The following is a 24,708-nucleotide window of genomic DNA, read 5'->3' on the forward strand; positions in this document are numbered from 1 at the left end:
CTAATTACTCGTTTCCTATAATGCACTTTTAAATTACGAATTACTCCCTGATCAGCTGGCTGAAGTTTTGCCGTTGTATTTGGTGGGAAGAATTCAAGCTTAATTGACTTTAAATTTTTTAACTTTGGATGTGCTGGACAATTGTCCACAAACAGCAAAACTTCTCGAGATTTTTTATGAAAACTCAAATCAAGTTTTCTCACGTATTCTTCAAACAGCTCGCTGGTCATCCAGGATTTCTTATTGCTTTTGTAATTTACTGGCAAAGATTTGACGTTTTTAAAGCAACGTGGGTTTTTCGATTTACCAATAACTAAGAGGGGTAATTTTTCTGATCCATCAGCATTGGCACCAACAAGAACAGTTAAGCGATCTTTGCTCATTTTTCCTCCAGCGCAGGACTCTCCTTTGAACATTAAAGTTTTTTGGGGAACACATTTGTAGAATAATCCGGTTTCATCAATATTAAAGACGTCTGATGCTTTGTAACCAAACAGTAGGGTGGGAAGTCTTATTCTCCATTCTTCACAAAGACTTTCCGGGACGTCTTTAGCTTCTCCATGTAAATTCCGAAAAACTATGTTATGACGAGCTTTAAACCTCTCGAGCCATCCACTGCTTGCTACAAAGTCCATGTGTCCAAGGAGTTTGCCAAAATCAAGTGCTTTTTCACGAAGGAGAATTCCACTCACAGGGATTTCAGTCCGCTTATGCTCATAATTCTTAAACCATTTCAAGAGTGCCGTTTCAATGTCGGTGTATGTGCACTCCTTGATTTTTTTACGATTAAGATTTGCAGAACCGCCCTTTGTTTCGTAATGTTCTAATATTTTTTCTTTGTTCGACATTATTGTCGATAATGTATTCGGCGGTATGCCATATTTCAGGGCCAAGTCCTTTTTCTTAACGGTAGGATTATTCTCTACATCTTTAATTAAATCGACCTTTTCTTCAATAGTTAAAATTTTTAGCTTTCTCTTACTCATTTTTCAAAACGCTGAGCATGCAATCATTTACTAAATGCTATGAGTGCTAAAAAGCTGAGATCAGCGAAGCTTCAAGTGAGCAGTTCCAAGTTCAATTGGTGGGTCACTAACTGGTTTAGCCCTCACCCAGGGGGTATTACACGTGCTCTCTTTCTTGCTAATCCCTTATCAACGTCTGGTCTATCTCCCTTTTGTACTCGTTCTAACAGAGCCACTGAAAAGAACTTATCGAAGCGTGAACAAGCAACGCGTGAACGAGTGCATTTTAGCTCTTTCTCTCGTCAAAAGAGGTGGCGACCTGTCAATTACGCCCCCGTCTTCAAAGCCCTAACAAAAGGGAGCAGGTGGTGAAAATAGCAGAATTTTCTCCGTCATTTTACGGTCAAGTTGGTTTTGCTACTGATAATCAGGACAATAAATGTTAAGAGATGTCTGTCTCAAACTTCGAGATAAGCGGAGTGAACTTCGAGTTAACGAAAAAAAATCCCATTAAGAACATTAGCAGAAGTTTGGGAATATCCAAAAACTTCGACATAAGCGGAAATTCAAGTTCAGCGAATTCGAGATATCGAGAGTCGACTGTAATTTAAAAACTTAAAAGCCGTAACAGTAACAAATAAATAATACATTGATACAAATTAATTCAAAATTTGAGTAGAAATATTGAAAACACACACAAAAAAAGGGGAGGGGGATGAGGTAGAGCAATCTAGTGGGCGATTAGGGGGCCTTCTGATTTTTTGTAGGGGGCACAAAATTTATAGATCTGGGCCTGGTGATAATCGAACACTCGTTGCAGTTGTACCACTCGCTAACAAAGTGTGTTTTGTGATGTTTAAGAGCTTCTGCAAGCAAGTTTTCAAAACTTTTAATCTACTAATACAGAAAGTAAACATGCACCAGGAGATCGGTGATTCTGCTTCCTTGAAATAAACCAGTGATGCCCAACCTATGACTCACAGTCCATTTAAGATCCTAAAGCTGATCAATGTGGTCTGTTATAATGTTCCATGTTACGAATCAAAAACCATGTTCTGTAACTTTCCAAAATAACCGATCCTCTTCATTCAGCAATTGAAATACCAGGGTCAAATAGTCAAGAATTCGTTTCATAAAAGCAGGTGGAAACTCTGTCAAAAATAAAATAAGCTTGCAGTAATGAAAACAACAATTCCCGGTTTGAAATTTGTTCTCTTCATGCTCCACAATAACTTTCTTAATCCTAAAGATACCAAGCATTTTCAAAAGAATTTCAGACTTAGATGAATAATACATAAACTTTCGATTTATTTAGAAAAATAACACACAAATATACTCTTGGAGGATACATTACCTTTGAATGTTTTGAATGAAACTCAACTCCCTCCAAATCATTCTGAAGGACCGATACTCTTTTGGTTAGCTGTAAATTTCTAAAATTTAAGCATTCAACTTCCTGTTCTAATTTTCTTATAAACTGATCTTTCTTTTTCACTGTTTCCTAAATGCAATAAGCAGCAGTTATCAAGAAATATTCAATTAGAACCTACAAAGTTATTAAAAAAACAAAACAGAACTATGGTAGTATTTAAGAAGAAGTCTACTATAGTGTAGGATTGAGAAATTTAAATTGTGATTTCAATCAGTTGATTATTTAAATCATGATTAAAAAAAAAAATGAAAATTCAGAAGAAAGAATTTTACTGGGTATGAAGTTTAGAGTACTTTTATTAGAGAAAACCATAAACAAACAAATATGACTGAAATGAGAAAGAGTGATTATAGCAAAAAAAAAAAAGATATTAATACGAAATGAGCAAAATTCACAAAAAAGTGGTGTTGCATGGTAACATATTTTTATGAAATTTGGTATACAGGTTCCTTTTATGCCTGAATAAAAATATCTAAAATATTTTGGCTAAATATTTTTTATTTTAATAGTTATATGTGATTGAAAGTTGACCAAATTGAACAGCATTATCATAAATGCTAAATGTTGCATTTTTGAAGGCTTGTATTCCATTAACTATTAAATCAAAACATAAAAGTTATACATAGTTGTAATCTATGGAGTAGGGCAATTCATCTGATATAAGTAAAATTTTCAAAATTATTATAATTAACTTTTAACCGTGTTTTAAAAACTGAAAATATTTTATTTTTTTCATAATTAAGCATTATATTTTTCAATTTCAAGCTTTGAGGAATTTATTTAACTTGGTTGAAATTAATACCCAATACATGCTAAATGTCATAAAAGAAATACCTTACTTTTGAAGTTGTATTTCAACTCCTTTTGTCTTCAAAATCAGTTTTGAACTTAGTGACATTTTGTAAAATGGCGATTTTCCCCTTCACATAGGCCCAAAAATTTAAATGAGGGAAACCTTCGACAACTTTCAAATTTTACACGAACATAGAACAGTGTTTCTACTATTTGCTTGAAGAAATTTGAAATTGTTTTTTGATTTCCAAGCTTTAAAAAAAATTCAGAACATTAGCATTTTCTTTGTGTTTTATGTGAAATTACGAAAATTCAAAGAACTAGATAAATAACTAAATGATGCAAAAGCAAGTATATCTAACATTCAGTACAAATTTTTTGAAAAAAAAAAATGTACTAGCATAGTGTGAAATTTATAAAAAAAAATTAGTTGATAAAATTTATATCTTATAAGCAATAATAATAATAACTTCAACAAATGTATCAAAAGACTTTTTTGCTTTTGCTCTCTACAAAAGTTGTTTCGATTTGGCTAAATTTGGGGCTCAATTCCTGTAGGAAAGTCCAATTGAAAACATTAATAGTACTTTTATTAATATATATATTTCAAGAAGTTCCAGACATCATCTTTAATAGGTCATGTGTACTATAGTAACAGTCCATGTGAGCTCACTAACTTAATAAGAAAATCACTTATCTGAAAAGATATTGATGGATAAAATCAATGTGTAGAAAAACATTACCCAGCCACTAATAGTTGCTACATATATGTAACAAACAAATGAAATTATTGATGTTGAATTTAGCCTGACCTCTAAACTCTCTCTTCAAACATATGCTCCTTTCACTGATGATTGAGATAAATCTGAGACAAGGAATTTAGGCGTTCAATTGTTAATTGAGCTGAAATGATGATAATTTCATATCTCCAACACAGCTATGGGTATTCAATAAATTGTTATAGAGCCTAACTTTCAAGATTGATAAGTTTTATTCATGAGACAAAAAAAAAAAAAAAAAACTATTTAGAATTGTAGCAGACAGAAGGATAAAATATCTTGCAGTTATAAGTGAATTATTGTATGTCGTATGCATACTTGTTCTGACAGATAATAGTTTGATAGTTTTATCAATATGCCTTAATATGCATTTTTGCCATTGATAGTAAAAAGAAAAATGATCTGCTTTCCATTGAAAATTAGATTCATTGTGTGGCAAATGTTGTTCAACTGGCAATTTTTATTCTGTAGAAAAAGCTATAACTAAAATATACGAGTTTCGTTACTAAAGGAATCCTTTTGTTTCAAAGAACATCACTGCAGGACGGTTGAAATAAATGGGTGTATTTCGTCTAATTTATTCATGGATAAAACAAATTTCCTCAAACTCATAGAGCCTGATCTCAAATGCTCTTGAGAATTAAACGAGATAGTCCTCTTTCTTAATCTTTGAACTCAGTATATTCTTTCAGTCATGCTGACATGATAGGTTTTCTAGAAACTTTAGAGTAATTTTTCCTATACCACAGATGGAGAGGAAAATTCAACTTTCAGTGGCACAATGATATTTAATTATGCATACTGGATTATTATATACTTCACAATAGTAAGAGAAACATTTCAGCAAGTACTTCATAAACATACTTTTGAGAAAATGAAGCATGAAAGAAATGGTTAAGTCTTGCTAAACCTACAATAAATAGCCGTAACTAATGAAATTTTACATTAGTTTAAGTTACTCTATTAACACAAATACGCTGATTCCAATGATTAAAATTTAGTAGCATCTAAAGGACACTTCAATATGTAACGTAAAAAAAGTTGAGTAAATGTAGAGCATTCCCTCATGTATAAAAAACATCTAAAATAGAGGAAAAAATGAAAATTTCGGAAATTTTTTGTTTTTCAAAGTCCTATTTCGTCATCAAGAAATTTATAAACAATTACTAAATTAGAGCATATAGTTAGTTATAGATAGTTTTTCAATCTGAATCATTTTTACTGTTACTTTTTCATTAAAAGAGCTAGAAGAGTGATTTGAAATCTGAAGTAAATTGGCAAAATTTCAATCTTTGCTAATATCTCAGATTCAAAAAAAGATCCAAATAAATTTTACTTTGCTCTTTCCCAATAGAGATTTGTTTATAGAATGTGGAAATATTTATTTTTTATGTATACCATTTATAACTTATGGAGTTATTGAGTCACAAACTGACTGCAATGAACTCTGAAGATGTAGGCTTAGCGTAAGCATCAACTTCTAATTTCAATAACAAAGCAACAAACAGTTTTCAAATTTCCATACTTTGCATTCCCTCATAGATATGCATGATTTACCTAAATAAAAATTTTCATTGAAATCTGTGACATGTCAGCCACAGCTGATTTGCTCTTTTCGCATGGAATGACCCATATATATATGTGTGTGTTTATGTAATTTGAATTCCAACACTTTGAATTCGAATTATGTTTTTTGCAATCACGAGTTGCGACAGGACCCTACTCATTGGAGGCTATTGTTTCTAGAAATGGCTCATGTCCTTCCAAGCCTGCCCCTCCTCCTGGGCGGTTAAGAGTGTGTATATGTGTAAGGACTTGTTTGTGTGTAGACGTGTGTGTATGTAGGAGTGTGTGTATGCATGACATGGATGCCAGTTATTATTATTCTGCATAAAATTATAAACCTGCAGTTCATGGTTGCCTGATGTGGCTAAAATTATAATCTTTAATTTTTATTATACAGTGAAATCCCATTATAACGAACTTCAAGGGACCGCAAATTTTGTTCATTGTAACGGGAATTTCGTTGTAATGGAATTCAAATAATATAATGGCAGTTATATTGGGACTGAAAATGGAGTTCGTTGAAATTTTGTAGTATTGGTATTCATTGTAACGGAATTTCACTGTAAATATGACAATAATTATTGGATTTAGACATCTAACTTGAACAGCTTAATTTGTTAGTATCAAATATTACTTAAATACATTCAAATTTCAAAAACACTGTTTAAATAAAAAAAAACTGATTTAAATAAAAAAATCCAATTTGTTTATTAAAAAAAATAATTTTTATCAACCCTGCTATAGTGACATTTGAAACATAATTAAAGAAGGTATTGAGTGAACTTTTAAAACATAAAGATAATTACATGTAACTCAGCAACCGCTCCTTGTTCTTCGGCAACAGCAGTCTTCAGTACCGATATCTGAGCTTTCAGCTAAGAGACATAAACAATAAACGTTCTTAGATCTTTAAAAAAGAAAAAAAGTTTGGATATAATCTTCTGAAAATGTAAAGAAAGTTAAAGTGAAATATTCATTACATTAATCCATACCATTTAAAGAAAAACTTAAGCTTAAACTATTAAATAATAAAGATGTAAAAATTTAATTCTCAGTAACTAAGCAATATGAAGTAAGATTTGTTGCATTTTGTGACAATTCAAACTGCACATAACATTTTAGAGTATATATATATATATATATATATATTTCCATAAATTATTTTTAATAATGAATCTCAATCATTGGATTCATATTGTGTAGATGAAAAAAAATCATAATTTAGTCAAATTTTAAGTTGGTCAGTCAACACTTATAGCAAATTTCCCCAAGCTCTAAAACACACACAAAAAAGGACTTTTTTCTAATTTCAGCCCAACTTTCTCAAGTGAATACTAAAGATACTGCAAATACCAATACATTCTGACATAGTTTTATATGATTTTACTATGAATAAAGACTATCACTATAAAAAAGTGCAGGAAACTTCAGATTTATGAGTTTTGATCAGGTGGAGATATGAGTTTGTTAAGAAATGAAGGTGCAGGAAGACAAGATTTGAAAAGTCAGAATTTTACTGAGATTAATTCAAAACAAAAGCAACAATAAACAAAACTCACAACCTAGAAAATGAACCTTTTATAAAAATCAAACGTGAAAACAAGAGTATAAAACCACACATCTGTTCATGCACATGTTCATCAAAACTCATTTTCATTATTTAAAAAAATGTTTGTTTTAAAAAAAAACATTAAAATGCTTTTGAATTTTTTCAGAAAGTAACAGGTTGAATTACATGTAGGTTTTATTTGGTTAAAGTATGGAGATCGATTTACATGTTTGAGTTCTAATAAATCTGCATTAATTCCTACCAAAAAAAATGTAGGAGCTTTACCTATACTGCATAGCTAAGCACAAAAGTGGTGCATGCAGCAGTGCTCAAAATGAGATATGGCTTTTTAAAATTTTACGTCTGCATGTCCTTGATTCAGAAACCACATTTTTAGATTTAAAAAAAAAAAAGGTTTTCTCTTCCCAAATGACCATAAATTATTGCACTTAGGAAAATTATGTCACAAAGATCCACCTGGTGATAACTATTACTCCATTTTGATAAAAAGTACAGATATAACTTCCATGCTTAGCACCGCAGTACAGTCCTCACAATTCATTTATATGCGTAAATAGTCTGAATTTAACATGTTAAAATATGCATATACAGTTGAACCTCGTTTTTCTTGACTAAATGGGACCAAAGGCAATCCAGATAGTCAAAAATTCGGGCAAGCTGAGTAGTTCGGGTAATATGCAAAGCAAACCTTCAAATAGACAGATTTACATTTTATTACTATTAAAAATCATGTTTTGTAATAACATTACATAAATGTTTTTACAAGACATTAAAAAATATGAAAATAATTTTTCACATCATTTCTTGGTGAAAAAATGGCATACTCTCTTCTGTTTCAAACATGTGTGGTGTTTGAATGAAGTATGGTCACACAAGATAAAAAAAGGTGGGCAAAGTGCTTCCAGATTAAAGGGCAGTTTAATTTGATTAAAAGGGCACTTTTGAAGAGAGATTTTGTTGTAGAAAAGCAGGGGGATGGGGGGATGCCCACTTTGGGCGCAGACTGCTCCATTGAAATTTTTAGGAGGGATCGTTTAGAGCGGTATTATTTTCATTTGGTGGGGGCTCTTGCTTTGGGTAGGGGGGAGGTCTTTGTGATAGTTAGGAAGGGGGTGCACCCTTGCTCTTAGGGGGGGGGGGAGGCCACCCGAGAAAAGGATTTTTTTCCTCTTTAAAGTATGCTCTAGGAATAAAAAAGCCAAGTATTTTGCAATAGTAATTTTAGTTATTACTGTAATTATTTTTTTAAACAACTACAAAGAATCTTTTAAACATTTAGTTTACAAGACTGTGTAATAACATAGAAAATTCAGATTTTTATTCAAATGAAATCATATGGAAAATGAGGGATATACGTTTGAGGCCAAAAGAACCTTTCCTTTGTGATGAAGTTTTGTCAAAACTTCAAAGGGGCATTGAACATTAACATTAAAGAGGCAGGTTACAGAGCTCTCCTAAAAAGGCATGGGGAAAATATTAAGGCAGTTATGTATTAAAGGTATCATTTATTAAAAAACTGCAGCTTAAGCCAATATTTGCTTCAATTGAAGCAATTTTAACAACACAATATAGTTACATTGTCATAAAATAAAGCTTTTTATGCACATGTGATGAATCATAAATTAAACACATAGCTTATTTTACGACAAATGAAAGAAAAAATGTTCACCTTCTTGCTTTATATAAATAAAATACATTTTACACTATATCCACTTACTTTGGAGTATTCTAAGGCTAACTTCTGGTATTTTGAAACCACTTCTGAATTTTCTTCCATGGCTGCACAAAGATGTATTTTTAATTATTGGTCAGAAACAATAAAAAATTTAAGTCCATTAAAATTCATATTATATAAACATTTTATTTAAATCACTTTACGCATAACCTAAATAGCTAAGGATTTTAAATGATAACTTTCATACTTTTTGTAATTTCTGAATAATTTTTAATGCTACATGGGCTTGTTACCTTACTTTCTGAAACCTCTATGTCAGTGGTTCCCAACCTTTTTTTGGCCCATCGCCCCTTTCGGAAGTTAAATTACACCTATCGCCCCCCACGTTCTTCCCTTAAAAACACAAATTAGAAGGCGCTGATTTTAGTGAAGATTAATGTTACTGAACGCCTGATTTTAGTGAAGATTAATGTTACTGAACGCCTAATTTTAGTTTAAAGCTTCAAAAAGTGCATGATAAAGCAATAATTAGCTTTAAAACTGCATTTTTTTAATTCTTAACCCCTTCCCCTCCCTCCTCCCCCCAAAAAAAAGAAAAAACGTAATTTGAAGTGCTTTAATAAACCAACGTCATTTACATACTTAGCAAAAATAAGAATACTACATTTTTCACTAACATGCTTTTTTTTTAAATTGAAATCCAGAAAAAATTGAAAATTTTAACTGTTAAGATTTTTTTTAACCTTTTTAATGGCTGCCTTGTGCTTGAAGGAACTCCGTTAAAGCTTTGATGTCTGGCTTTATATTTGTGAGATTTAATCTGAGGTCCCCTTTGAGGCAGATGTTCTATCGATGTCTTTGCTTCGTGTGAAGCTGCACTACAGAGCTAAATCCTCTTTCAACTAAATATGTTTAGGGGAATGAGATGAGGAGCTGTTCAACTTTTTTCCAAAGTTTTGGGTACTTACCCATAAGCTTCACCCAGGCGAGTTCGTAACCGTGTTGCTTGAAAGTAATTTTTGATTCACAATCAAATTTCAATTCCATAAACTCTGTCTGCAAAGAGTTTCCCAGTTCATTCAAATCTTCAAAATTAAATGGGTCTGAAATCCAGTCAGGAATTTGTAAGTTAATCAAATCTGCAAACCTTGATTACGTGTTCTTTTTTAACTGATCAAGGTGATCAATAAAAATTAAAATTTTTTCTTCAGGAAGTTCATCATCCGCGATTAAAGTTTTTTTTAGAGTCGGAAACAGGATAAATTCTTTACAGCCAATATTTGCCTGAATTGCCAATTTGGCAATGAATGCTGAAATTATGCTTTTGGCCTTGATGAGGTTCATCTTGTTTTCTTGAAGCTTAATGCTGACTTCGTTCATTTTTTCAAAAATATTTGTAAGATACGCAAGTTCCAATTTGCGCTGTTTCAAATTCTCACTTAAAGCAAGATCATGCAAGTCGAGAAACTCAGCTACAGAGTCGAATAATTCAAAGAAACAGCGGAAACAGTTTCCTTAGGAAAGCCATCTCACAGACGTATGTAAAAGCAAGCGTTCGAACTTTTCATCATTTTCATGGCAAAGCTCTCGAAACAGGCGATGATTGAGAGAATTAGCTTTGATCCTGTTAATACCAGTAATGACTAATTGTAAGACTTCATGTAAAACACCACTCAATTTTTTTGCAGCCAAGTGTTGACGATGAATGACACAATGGATGGTAATCACTTCTGGCACTTCTTTTTTAAGGTGTGCAAGAAACTCAATTTGATGACCCGCCAAGGGAGGGGCACTTACATTTGTCAATGGAATTTCTTTTTCTTCAAAATAATCCTTCACCACTTTAAAAATCGACGATCCCATTGTATCAGTAATCAAAGTTCTGGCGAGCAACATTTCCTCAGTTATCTCTTTCAGCTCATTAATAAATCTCAGGTAAGCTAATAAAATAGTTCTGTTATCTGTCACAGTAGATTCATCAATCTGTAGTGCAAATTTACTTTGTTTCAAAACATTTATGAGTTTGCACTCAACGTCTGCAGCCATTCCATCTATTCTCCTGGAAACTGTGTTGTTACTCAGGGGGAGATTGACTTATCTTTTTACTAGAGCCCTCACCCAGCAAAATTTCAACTATTTTTTTGGCAGCCGGTAGAATAAGAGATTCGCCAATCGTATGAGGCTTACCACATTTTGCTATCAAAAGAGACACTTTGTAAGAAGCAAGAAGCCCTTTGTCAAGATCTGTTGCTTGTCTTCTAAGTATTTCACCCACCTTTTGGCCATTTATCCACTTTTTTTTTCAGGTCTTGAAAATAACTAAAAGGTTTATTTACTTTGTCACCTTGACAAATGCTCTTTCATTCGCGAGGGCTTCATAGCTTCATTGCTAGAAAATGTTTTATCGCATAAAAGACAATGCGGAAACAGCACATTTTGCCATGACGTGACAAAACCAAATTTTAAATACTCTGCTGAATACTGCCGGCACTTCTTTTTCGAATTCATATCGAACTTCTACACTACGAAATATGCACAGTTAAACAGAAATTCACTAAATTAAATCAAGCAATAGAAACTACGTAAGGAGGTTTATGCGCTGATTGCAAGATTCTGAATGACAACTTATAAGTAAATGCAAAAATCCATTCCTACACATATCGATCCACTTTTCAGGCGTTAAATATATGCTGGTGCCAACGGTCAGACAGTTCTTACAAGACCTTTTTTCTTCCTCTTGAAAACGGCAATAAAATAAAAGATATTATTTTTCGCTTTTTGGATTTTTTCTATCCGAACAGATTTGATTGAGCTGTAAATCATACATGCCTTATTTTCTGGGAACGACTTATTTTGATTTGACGTGCCATATGCTTGGTTCAGTATTACACAACATAAGTTTTCTGAAAGATATTTCTGCATTGTGTCCCGATTTGTTTTAATACATATAGTTTTTGAAAGGTCAAGAATTTCCCATTACCATGTATCCGAATACTGGTCACCCCCCTATCGCCCCTTAGAAGAGTTCGATCACCCCTTTGGGGGCGATCGCCCCCAGGTTGGGAATCACTGCTCTATGTGAATCAATAAATACTAAGCCATAGAAACTGTTTGATTAAATATATTGGACATACATTATAAAAGAATGAGAAATAAATGAAAAATTTTCAATTTGGAAAACCCCTCACAGAAAATATTTCTGGTCCTGTCACTGCTCATGGTTATTTTTCCATTAAAGGTACTTTGTACACTTGTTTTCGTGTTTTGTTTACTTACTACCTTGAAGACAAGAGAAAAAATACTTAAAGCGATTGGAGATATGGCAACTAAAGCATTTCGAAATTAAAGTCGCTGAATGTTGCCAACTTTAAAATTTATAGCTTGCAAAAAGACAACTAAATTACCCCCCCCCCAAATGCTCCACATGATGCACTTTTAACAGAATAGTACCTGCTTTATACCTTGGTGATTTCTGTTAAAAATACAAGAACTTTTTTTTTTTTTTTGATAGCAGTAGTAATATCCCCATTCCCATATCTAGTGTACCTAATTAACCCTTATTAACTTTCCCAGAAGAAATAAACGTAGGAACAAAAGCCTCCTCAGATTCCTCACCGTTATTTGCTAGTTGTTGTTATAAACGTCAAATATTAGGATGATGATCTTTGACTAAAAAAATGAGATTTAGATTTAGGTAATATCAAGTTATTACATTTACATGAATAAAGAGCTTAATTTTAACATTTTCAGAAAATAATTTCTAGGCATATTAATAAAAATTTTAGCTTAATACTCTCGTTCTTAAAAATAAATACAACAATTTATGATATTCAGCAGCTAAGAAACAAATCTAACTTATTTAAAGTTTGCTAAAAACATACTAGTAGAAGACCATTATAATGCACACCTTGGGACCAGAGCTTTTGCGAGATTTTTGCATTATATAGATCATTTCAAAATTTTTGAATCTAAAATGCAGAATATATCTATAAATTAGCACTTCAGAATGAGTTTTATCTGCAATGAGTATTAAAGCACTAATATTCTAATATTACCATATTAGTCATTCATAAATTATAAATATGTTTCACAATCAAAAGAAAGTGAATTTATCCTGCACTTCTGCTAGCTGCACGGTTTGCATAACAGCTGCATTTTCAAGAGCCATCTGGTATTTTATGTTTACTGTGAGTACTAATTTTCATTTAAAGGCTTTGAATTAAGATGGAAACATGAAAAACTGTTTAAAAATTCAATTTGCCTAACAATTTTTATGTTTGCAAAGAAAAACAGAGGTATTTTTAAACTTTAAAACCTATTGTTTACTTCTGAAAAGTTGTGCGGTTTGTAGAGAATTGAGTTATATAGGACGGCGTTATAAAGGTATTCTACTATTGGAAAAAAACCTAGCATGTTTATCCATTCTAGTTAAAGAATATTATGCTTGTATGCACTTGGTGAATCAGTGTGTGTGAAAAATATGTTCTAGATAAACATTTGCAAGTTTATTTATGATTTAGGTCAGAATATGCAAATAAAATACTATTTTTCTGCTCTGCTATGTTCAAAAGGGAGAAATTAAGCAATTATAGAAACAATTTGGAGTACTGGTTAATGACAAATAGAATTTTCCTCAATTGTTTTTCTCAAAAGAAAATTCGCACTGTAGCCAAATTTATACTGAAATGAAAATGATTAAGTTTGGAATTGACGAATTCCTTACAAAAACTTGAAAAATAAGAGAAAATTAAAGACTAATTTTCACATGTTTTCATACACAATAATTACTGTTGCGTTTTGACAAATCATTATAATGCAAACAAATCGATGCAGCTGAAATGTTATTAATTGAATATTACTTGCTCTTTTATTTCTTTACGAATTTCATTTTGATGCTTTTTGGAGTATTTTCCCCGGTAAAATAATGTAAACAAGTGCCGACGATTTTCCCTTTCGTACAACCGCCACAAATGCGGATGGGCGTTTAAAGGGATGGATGACATGAATCGATAAATAAATGTATTTTATCGATAAAGTTTTAATCTCTCTTCAGGGATTGTAAATGAAAATGTTAATTTTTGTTTAGTTTTAAAAGTAAAGGATGGAGGAATTATTTAAATTTATTAGTAAAACGATATTGTAACCGATTTTTATGTTAACTGACAACCTTATAAATTTTCGTCTGCTTCAGCTAGGAGAAACCGAAAGTTCCGTCTACTGTAAAATTACCGTTTTTGTCGGATGATTATTACTTGATTCGGATGATTATTACTTTTAATTTTTGATTTTTAATTGATGTTTTTGAAACTTTCGAGAAATATTGTTTTAAAAAATCTGAGAAAGCTCAGTGTTTTTCTGACAAATGTTTTTTTATTGCCCATTTGAAGCCGTTTTTATTCAGAAACAAGTTTCAAATGCTACTCTTTCTGACAGTAGCGCAACCAGATAATAGTTTTTTTTTTTTTTTTTTTTGGGGGGGGGGGTGGAAGGAGCGACACAAAAAAAAGTCCAATTCTTTGGGTTTGCTTTCCCAGCATTTTTTTCGAACATGCATAGAGAGGGAGAGATTATAGAGTGCTGATAAAACTTATAGATTGCTACTCGAATATAATTTCATGCAAATTGGGGGGTTCGTTGAAATTTTGAAAAAAAAAATTGAAATTGCAGTTCAAAAAACGCAGTTTTAAATGATGTTTGGTAATGTTTTAGGTGCTGGAAATTTTAGAAATTGATGTCCTTAAAACATGATTATGTACCAGATTTGCTGACATTAGGGGAAGCAATGGCGCATTGACATTTGATTTACCTTCTCCTCCCAATGTTTTGAAACCCAGGTACCAAAACGCTACTGTGCACTAACCTTCGACGATGCCAGGGGTACCCCTTCTTCTTATATGAATGACGGGGGTCCCAATAGAGATGGGGGGACACAGTTCATTATATATTCTTTTAGGTTTTTTTAGGGGAAAGATTCTCTTTAATTTTTTGAAATTTGAGTTTTAACAAAAGGCAATTTTTGTCGTTCTTTAGTAATATTACAGAGTTCGAGAGCCCCTCTCCATATATTTTAGAATTCACGGTCTTAAAAACGTGATAGTTGAACATATTTGTAAAGATAAGGGGTACCGAAGTTTTTTGAAATTGGAACTCCAAGTATGCAATTTCAGACAATCTTTGATGGTGTTAGAGGGCGGGTTCTTCAAGGGCTCTCTTCCAGAATTTATTTCGAAATTCAGGCAATGGAAACAAAATTTTAGAAGCTCTAATGATTTTGGATGGGGAGGGGGGATTCAAGGACATATTATTTTAAATGCTTTCATATTTTCAGCTGAACTAGAAAAGAGAAAAAAGAAGGGAAAGAAAAGAGAGGGGAGGAAAGGGGAATGCTCGTAATTTGCTGAGCATTAGAAAATTTTCTTACGATTTAAGACATCTTATGAAATAAAAATTCAATTTTTTTCAACGTTTTTTTTTCTCTTTAAAATAATTTCATTTTCCTTTCAACCAGCATTCTGGGGTGGGTACGGGCCCTGTGGTTGCACCACAGCTTTCTGAACTCCTGGAAAATTGAGAAAGTAACTTGAACAATTATGATGAAGAAAAAAAAGGACAGTTGAACTAGAAATTTATATTGTTAGGTGTAAAACTGATCAAATTCAAAAACACTGGAAAATTGTTACAGTAAAATTTTAATATTGGGTGTCCGTTTCTTTATTTTTCCTGGAAGTTAACAGAAAAGAATCCCCACCACTGATATATTTCTTCTTCTGAAAATCATTCACTTAAAAGTTATGCTTTTCCTTTTCTTCATTTACTTTATTTTTGAGGGGAAATTTACATTCGGAATATGAAATGATGATTCTGCGTTCAAGAATGTTTCTAGATATCCTGAAGCTTCTAAATTATGAATTAATAATATTTAGCAAATCAAGTTTTTCCTGAAGCGCTATTGCTCCTATATTGCACAACAATTGTTATTATTATAGTTAATGGCAATCGGGTCGATTTCTATTCTGGGTGCCAAAAATGATTATTATTTAACAAGCAAGGTTACCAGGGAACCACACAAATTGTGTAAAAATGAAAAAATATTAAATAGGTAGCTATTGCTAGAATGAAACATTTTTTTGACTTATAAATTACTGCCTCTCCCCATAATTGAGATAAATGGTTAATGTCTGCTGAAATTTTCAGAAAAATCAAATTTAAAGTCTTGGTGAAAAATAGGAGGTGCCACGTGACTTCGCTGCCACCTGCAAAGCGTATGAAAGATGTCTTTCAACTTTTCTTAAAACTTCAGTAAGAGATTGAATATTTCGATAATGGGGAGATGAGGGCAAATAGTATTTATGTGTCAAATAACATGTTTTACTGTGCTCTTTTGATTATTCTTTATTTTGATTTTTTTTTCACTATTACATGTATAGTACCAGAAAACTATACTATCTGATGAGAGCCATGGGTTCTGAAAATTGAACCTATCTCCTTTTTTTGATCCCCTGTGCATTTCATAATTAAGATAATTATATTTACTTAAAACCTTTATGCAAAGAGTTCATAAACTTTTTTATTGTGAAACAATAAATAAATAATAATACCCATAACTTCATGATTTTTGTTTAATGTTTGCTGCTTGGAAGATATATTTACTTAAATTCTCATCAAGTGATAATTCTTCAATAACACACACAACTAAACTTTATTTTGAGGCTATTTGTAGCATTTTATTACTAGTGTTTAAAATATGGCAACTATTGCATGAACTAAAACAACTACAAAAACAAAAGTTATACAGTTTTTTGATCCTCATCCATACTACCATGCTTATCACCGGAAGATATTTAAAATAAAAAATGATTTTCTTTTGAAAATTGCTCTTAGAAAACAACTTTAAAATTTATTATAAATTTTTTTTCAGAGATCACATAACTTGTTCATTAAAAAACTTCTTTGATAATACAGTAGAAGATCGTTATAACGCCGACCTATATAACGCAATTCTCTATAAAGCGCACAACTTTCCAGAAGTAAACAATAGGTTTTGAAGTTTAAAAAATCTCCCTCTGTTTTGCTTTGCAAGCATAAAAATTGTAAGGCAAATTAAATTTTGAAACAGTTTTTCATCTTTCCATCTTAATTCAAAGCTTTTAAAGGAAAATTAGTACTTACAGTAAATAGAAAATACCAGATGGCTCTTGAAAATGCAGCTGTTATGCAAACCATGAAGCTAGCAGAAGTGCAGGATAATGCACTTTCTTTTGATTGTGAAGCATAGTTATTTGTGAATAACTAATTGTAATATTGAGCTTTAATACTCATTGCAGATAAAACTCATTCTGAAGTACTATATAGATATATTTTGAATATTAGTTTCAAAATTTGTGAAATGATCTATATAACGCAAAAACCTGTATAATGCAAAAGCTCTGGTCCCAAGGTGTGCGTTATAACGGTCTTCTACTGTATAACTTTCAATAGAAATTGAAAAACCATAAAACAGTGGAATATGCTTTATACTTTCTTTTGCTCTTGTTTCAATCTGCTCAGATTTTCATTAAATGAAATGTACAAACAAATTCATTAAAAACACCAATGTATTACAACGTTCTTAAACTGAGTACAAGTAGGAATCCATTCAATTAAAATATATATTTCATACCTGGTAGCAGAAACAGTGTGATGCTGCGACATACATCACTGAGTATCAAGAAAGTCTGCAGACTATTTCTTAGTTAGATGCGAAAAAAAAAAAAAAAAAAAAAAAAACCTAAAGTATTTAAAGAGGAAAAAACTTAATTTTCAGTGGATGAATAATTGTCTCACATTTTCTGGGTTAAAATTCGCAGGTAGAACTACTTGTAGTTTTTAAGTTCAGTATCAGATTTTTAAGCATTTATTGGTGCTCATTTAGATTTTACAATTAATCTAAGGTTGGTTCATTTTGCAGACTATCGTAATCTGTGTTATAGAGTGCTAGAAAAAATTCTGCTGCCCAACCAAAGTGATTAAAGAAATGAAGTACAAAAACAGGGAAAAATAGTATGGAGGCCAGCTTGAAACCCTCAAGTTTATATTCAAAACAATTAATTCACTTTTGTTTTGCTTGTATAAATAGCAAAGTGTGACGTGGAAAATGTACCCACACTGTTCATGTTTCAAAAAGAAGCAGAGATTAAAAAAAAAAAAAAAAAAATTGTAAATTTGAGGGATGTACCAAGCGATTTTGATGAATTTTAATATAGATTAAAAAGCATGAAAAATGCTTAATTAACTTTTTGACACTCATTTCTGAGTTTCAATAGAAGAGACACGCTTGCAAAAAATGTCCTTGACAATTCTTTGCTAAAGTGATAGTAAAGAAAATCGGTAGATTAATTAGTGTTATTTTTTAACTACACTTACTGTACTTTCCTGTGTTAGGTTAACCTTTTCTTTTTTTTTTTTTTTGCAAAAACTGTAGAATTAGGAAATACACTGGTTATCATAAATTAAGGAAAAACCACAAAAATGACAATTACTCAAAAAGTTACATGCAGAATTTTATGAAACTTATCCGCAATATGCAACACATAGTAAAATATAAAATAACATACAAAGAAATTAACAGACAATTATGACAGTATAAAAATTAACACATCCTTAAAATGAACAATTCGAAAGTGTCAGTTTGCTATAGAAAAAGTACACAGACACTGCCTCTCTTGTATCCATCTCTTTCGCAGATGTTTGACAGATGATTTCCTATTCCAGGTTATCTCCATATCAAATAATGCTACTACTATCGCTTTCTAGACTAAATCTAGACTCATCCGTAAAGAGAAAAGCCCTCCATTAATCAGGTGTCCAGTGGAAATGTTGTCATGCCCACTGTAAACGCTCCCTTCTATGGCAAGATGTGAGTGGCACACAAATGGCTGGTCGTCTCGCATACAGACTACCTTTGTGAAGCCTTCTACATACAGTTGACGTTGACACCAATATTTTGGTGGCTGAAGCAGGGGAAGATTTGAGATGAGTCGGAGTAGCAGCTCTATTCCTGCGTGCACATAACCTCAAAAATCAGTCATGGGTTCTCGTCCTAGTCGTTGGCTGAAACTCCTGGATGCCGAATCTGTCACTTGAAATTGACTCTAAAGTCTATGAACCACAAAAGGACTCACATCTAGCCAAATGGCAACTTCTGTTTGACTTTGACCTGCCTCTAGTCTCCCAATGGCTCTCCATCGTAGTTCTGCAGGCAAGTGATGCCTGGAAGTCTTTCTTACAAAACGGCTATCTCGGATTTCTTCTGGCAATATGACAGCGAAATTTATAGGCTTGCTCTCAAACATGGGCTTTTTATTCTCCTAACAGAATGAAGCACTCCGATTTCAGTGCCACTAATTTGCATATTGCACTGTTATTGGGCAATTCTTATTTGGCAACACATTCAAATTTTATATGGTTTGGCTTATTTTTGAGAGAGTTACCGCTGTTTTTATGATGTTTCCTTAATTTATGATAACCAGTGTATATATATATCAATAAGCCAACCTTAAAAACATTTGTAAACCAGAATATTGATTTCTTTTTGTTTCTAGGAATATAGATTGTGTAAAAGCATCAGTAGTCAGCCATTTAAGAGATCAGTGGTTGATTTTTGTTAACCTATAAATTTCAGCAATCAATACATCAACAAAAACATTGTAAAACTTTAGGCCATACCTTTCTGATAATGATTCACTAACTTGTTCCTGGAATAAAAACACTTTTATTTTAAAAACCAAGCTATTGTTAATACGAGAAAATGCTCCAGTAATCGGCCGCAGATATCCAGTGCTCGGCAGTGTATGAGCCCAGTATTTGGCAGTTTTTTTTTCTCTTGCTCTTATGGGGTGTGAGTGAATAAATTTAAGCAAAATTGAATGCAAAACTTACAGCACAGCAGTGTACTTACAAAATTAATTATTACAGTTATAACTAAAGAATTCTGGATTCTTGATGTCTTTGCAACATTTTTCTTTATATTATCATCCAAACTGCAACCAGTTTGAATATGCATCACATGCAATACATTTTTTATTATTTATCTTCTACATGAGCAGTTCTCAACCTAGGGGAGAGGCAGGGAGGGGGTCTAAGTGTTCACAGAAAAATATCAAGGGGGGGGGGCATGAGGGTATATCAGATAAAATAAAAATTAAAACAAACAATGACATTCAATTCTGTGTTCACATGTGAATATTAAATAACACTGTCAGCCCTCTGATTAATGTTGTGAAAGTGGCTAATGTGCCTGCCAACATCACCTGGATCCTAAATTACCTCAAAAAAAAGTATTTATTTCTTTTCATCTAGGATTTCATACATTCTAGTAATAAGTTAATTGTTAAAAATAAAGTTTTGAACAGTAGAGTTAAATTTTGCATGTGAAACTATCTGGAGTTATGCTTAATTACTAGTTTTCAGCTATCCCTATCAGCTACAAATCTGTATTTTCAAAGTTTTTTTTTTTTGGGGGGGGGGGAGGCAAGGTTTTGAATTGAATGCATTTTATAGGAAAAAAGTGTCAAAACACAAACAAAATTGCATAAATACATTATGTTTAAAAAATACAGAGAAGACAATTGCCCCCCCCCCTCCCCCAAATGTCCAAATAACGGGTCTTTATGTAGGTAATTTGAAATTGAAAAATGGGGTTATCATGAAGATAATCTTACAACATTCAACAAGAATATTAGTAAACGATGAATGAACCAAAATGTAATTTTCAGCTACGCAATGCAATTTTGAAGCAAAGTCAGCATTATTTTAAACAAGAAATAAATTTTGATTTAATGGAGAAGAAAGTCCAAGGAACGAAATATTTGGTTATAGAAGCAGTAATAAGAAGCAGTATCAACATTTGAAATAATTAGCCTTAATCAAAGAAAAGGTTCTTGAACCTTTGGGGAAGCAAATAGTTAAGCATAATGAGCAATAGAAAGAATAACCACATGTTTAACTCATTCAAATAACTGGAGCTAAGGTAACTATTGAAGTATCACATCTTAATTCCTTACAATTAGAATGTTTATAATTTGCTGAATGAATACCAATTGAAATCAAATCATTTGTTTTATGAATTTCATCAACGTAAGATGGTTTGTAAAGAAACACGATAAATCACCTTTTGTTAATGACATGCTGAGTATCAGAACTTTTATTCTAAAGGCAACAATGGACTGAATGTACAAAACCTGTTTTCGAGAATTCTAAATTAAAATAAACATTATTTTAATTACTATTTACTAAAGTTTAAAAAAGCTATATTAAGAACGTGGCCGAGTCCTGGGTAGATCAACCAAACAGCGTAAAACCAGTGGTCGAACTGCCATGGCCGACTACCGGAAGTGCAATAGAATTCCATACCCAGTTGGTCGGCCACCTCTTTAAAAACAATTGAATTGAAGGTGGAGTTTGTTTTTTCATTTAAACATTATGTTATACAATCCATTAAAACAAAAGTAAAATTAAATTTGCAGGATAATGAATAAAAAAAGGGTGCTTAACATTCAAAGATGTGTCTTCTTAACAAAAAGATAAGCAGAATCGCAAACTAGGATGACGGGAACATCATTTAAAATAAAATGACTTGTTACTACTTAAGAAAATATACCTGCAAGTTTACTGTTATTGGATGATAATTGGGGACAGGTAAATGAATGTGGGAATGCGTCATATCCGATTTTTAGTTATGCATATATTTATAAGCAGTTTTATGTCCTTGTGGCTGACTAGTGGAGCACTTACCCTATACCAAAAAAAAAAAAAAAACAAACAAGTACATAATATCTCCCAGTCAAGGTCTATGATTTAGGGGATTGGGAAGAAGGCTTCCCTCAAGGGCAGATCCAACTTTTGGTTTTCGGAGGGGGTTCAAAATGCCTTTTTTTGGCCCACAGAGCCTGGGGCAAAGTCTCCATAACCCAGCTTTAGGCTACATTGGGCTGCGTAGTGAGGAGGGGAGAGGGGGGGGGGGGGGTAGTAGCAACATGACCCCTGTTCTGGATCTGCACTTGTCCCATAACTTTTAAAAACTGTATTATATGTTCATGGACGTTGTCGCATTGTTTTTTCATAATAGAGTATATATCTTTAGTCCTCCCAGGAAAATTTTGATCTGAACCGTTCAGTAAGACTTTGAACTGACTTCCCAGTGTTTGTTCAACCAGGGATGTTCCTAGTGTTTTTTCTGCTCGAATATTCTGAAAACAAATTCATTTATTCCCCACATAAATGATTCATTTTCATCATTAGTTAACTATTTTTACATCCACAACTTATATAATAGTATTCCACAAAGTTTTATTTTGTGTAAATGGTTTCTATTAAAAAAAAGGCAGTAAGCCTTTTTATTATTTTTTTAACCTAAATTTAATAGCAAGCACCCTAATTAAACTACTAGATGTACTCTTTTGTGAAAACCGTTCTTGAATCTGTTCACATACTGCAGATTGAAAATGTTTAATTTTATTTTTGTATAATTTCAAATAAAAAGGACTAATTGTTGAATTTTTGTGATACATAACAGGAACATATGAAAGAATGAGCCAACTATAAATATCAAGTACTTTATTTTTAAAATGTAAACATGCATGTTACATATACTTTCAATAATGGATATCTTGTTTACACAGGTTGACAGTGAAACTCACAATTCAGCATTTATATGACAAGATATAAATAATCTATACAGTGATAAATGCATTTTTGTTCTATATATCACACCAGGAGAGAATCATTCATTGTCAGGTATTTCACTTGAAAACATAGTTTTTACTTTTAGTTAATGGTGATGACCAACTGATAATAGTAGAGGGAGAAGTGCACCTACAACAAGAGCTAGAAGTTCTATCTTTCTGAATCCTTTGGACTCAGAAGTATCTCCATTTAATGAATGTCTGTGTGATTGCACAGTAATTTCTGGAAGCACATGTACAGTGGCAACATAAAGGAATGTTCCAGCACTGAATAGCATAGCTATTCCTGTAGCATTTAGAGAAGACAATCTTTCTTTGGTTGACTGAAATAAAAAAATTAAAACATAATAAAGAATAAACTTAATGACAGCATTACAAATGATAATTGTATTGCCGGTCTTTTTAGTTAGGAAATAATTTATTTAAAGCTTCACAAAATGTTTAAATATTCAGAAAAATATGCTTATGCATCATATCAAAATATAATTTTTTATTTGTTCATTTCTAGTTTACAAACAAAGAGTAACAAAAATAAAAATTTCATCATTCAGAAATTGCCCAAGCATTAAAAGTTTTTTCCATGTTCCACTTTGTACATAGTGCACAGGAACAAAACTTGAGCAACAGTATTTTTATTGCTATAGCTTCTGTTCAGAAGCCTGCATTGGTCTATGATGAAAGTTGGATTTCACGCCAAATTACAGTACAGTTGGAAAAGTGAAGCAGCACACCCCAAATTGCCAGCCTAGCTGGCACAGGACAAACACATTTAAAGCAAATAACCATCCTCCCTCTTTTTGAAACATAGCACATTTAGTTAAAAGATTTATTAACATACATTTTTTTTTTGTTTTTGCTTTTATTAAACTTCTTAATGGGTTTAACTAGAATATATACTGTTTCAAAGAAAGCTTTATTGAGCTACCATCATTCCTAATAACTGTCTAATTTGGTAGCTCTTTACAAACGTTTTATTGTGATGACAAGGGCAAATATTTACTTGGAAAGAACATTATGAGATTTATTCAGGGCAAATTTCAAATTTTTTTTTTGTAGTGTATATGTTTAAATTTCAGCTGCTAAAAACTTATCATCCAAACCTGATACTGCTCGGCCTAATTAAAATTTGACACTGCTAGTAATCTATAGTTCTGTACCCATCATATAAATCAGGCATGTTTCATGGTATCCCGCCCCACTCCCAACTGAACCAAGTAAAAAAAGTATTTAAGGGGAGGGGCAAATTTTTGAATAAACCAGTTGATAGAAAATTTATAAAGGAAACTGGTGATCGAAAAAGCAATAATATGAATGAAGAAATAAACCGAATTCAGAATCTGGTGCCTTAGATATTGTAAACACAATCTGCACATGATAATGAACGAGGGTTACTATTAAATCGAATGTACTTGAAATCAACTGCAGTGGAAATAAAATATTCACGCGACTCAAAACACATTTTAACACCTTACAAATACATAACTTTCAAATCAACAAATTAAAAATGCTATCACTGCAAGTTAAATATATATATATATATATATATATATATATATATATATATATATATATATATATATATATATATATATATATATATATATATATATATATATATATATATATATACTTTTTAAGATAAATTTAATGTATAATTGTATTATGTACCTGGCTTATGCCAAAATAAGTTACGATTGCAAGTACTGGGGCTGCAAGAGCAAATATAAGAAGGTGCTTTTTTATTCTAGCTCTGTCTAGGCCTTCATGCATAAGAAATGTTATAAGTCCAAATGCAGCAGGTGCCTAAATATTGGGAAGAAAAAGAGAGCTTCATTAGAAACATGAACATAGCAGGCATGGAAACAAAAACAGAAAAAAATGAGCTGATGTGTGCATCACATGACTTTTTTTTACACCAACTTAATGTTATTTCCCCATTATAGGCAATTTTAATGTGATTCAATAGTTAACTCTCTAAACATCACCAACAGTAGTCAAATTAAAACCAGATTTAAAAAAAAAATTTTTGTTTTAAAAATTGTCAAATTTGTCACCAAATTGGCGACCAAAAGACTGGCGATATATAACCAAGTGTCTGCCAAATTATAACACTACTTGAGTTTGCATCGAAATTAACAATGATTTCCCCCACAACTAGACCCCACTAGGAGTCTACGTACCAAATTTCAACTTTCTAGGACATACCAT

At 32.1% G+C, this 24,708-nt stretch overlaps 2 protein-coding genes across 2 annotated transcripts in view; both read right to left on the reverse strand.

The window, feature by feature from the left end:
- LOC129221609 (protein phosphatase 1 regulatory subunit 21-like) overlaps positions 1 to 13,769 on the reverse strand; it is a 69,409-nt gene extending 55,640 nt beyond the window's left edge. Inside the window, exons 1-4 of the mRNA XM_054856130.1 lie at positions 13,643 to 13,769; positions 8,822 to 8,883; positions 6,341 to 6,409; positions 2,320 to 2,466 (exon numbers count right to left, since the gene is read on the reverse strand). Of these exons, the coding sequence (XP_054712105.1) occupies positions 2,320 to 2,466; positions 6,341 to 6,409; positions 8,822 to 8,881 (276 nt within the window). The 5' untranslated portion in view covers positions 8,882 to 8,883; positions 13,643 to 13,769. The remainder of the gene's footprint in view (positions 1 to 2,319; positions 2,467 to 6,340; positions 6,410 to 8,821; positions 8,884 to 13,642) is intronic.
- Positions 13,770 to 22,363: 8,594 nt separating this feature from the next.
- The window catches only part of LOC129221564 (zinc transporter ZIP9-like), a 38,249-nt gene continuing 35,904 nt past the window's right edge, over positions 22,364 to 24,708 (reverse strand). Inside the window, 2 exon segments of the mRNA XM_054856061.1 lie at positions 22,364 to 22,823; positions 24,169 to 24,303. Coding sequence (XP_054712036.1) covers positions 22,587 to 22,823; positions 24,169 to 24,303 — 372 coding nt within the window. The 3' untranslated portion in view covers positions 22,364 to 22,586.

Source organism: Uloborus diversus, chromosome 4 (assembly GCF_026930045.1).
Source record: "Uloborus diversus isolate 005 chromosome 4, Udiv.v.3.1, whole genome shotgun sequence".
NCBI classification, from domain to species: Eukaryota; Metazoa; Arthropoda; class Arachnida; order Araneae; family Uloboridae; genus Uloborus; species Uloborus diversus.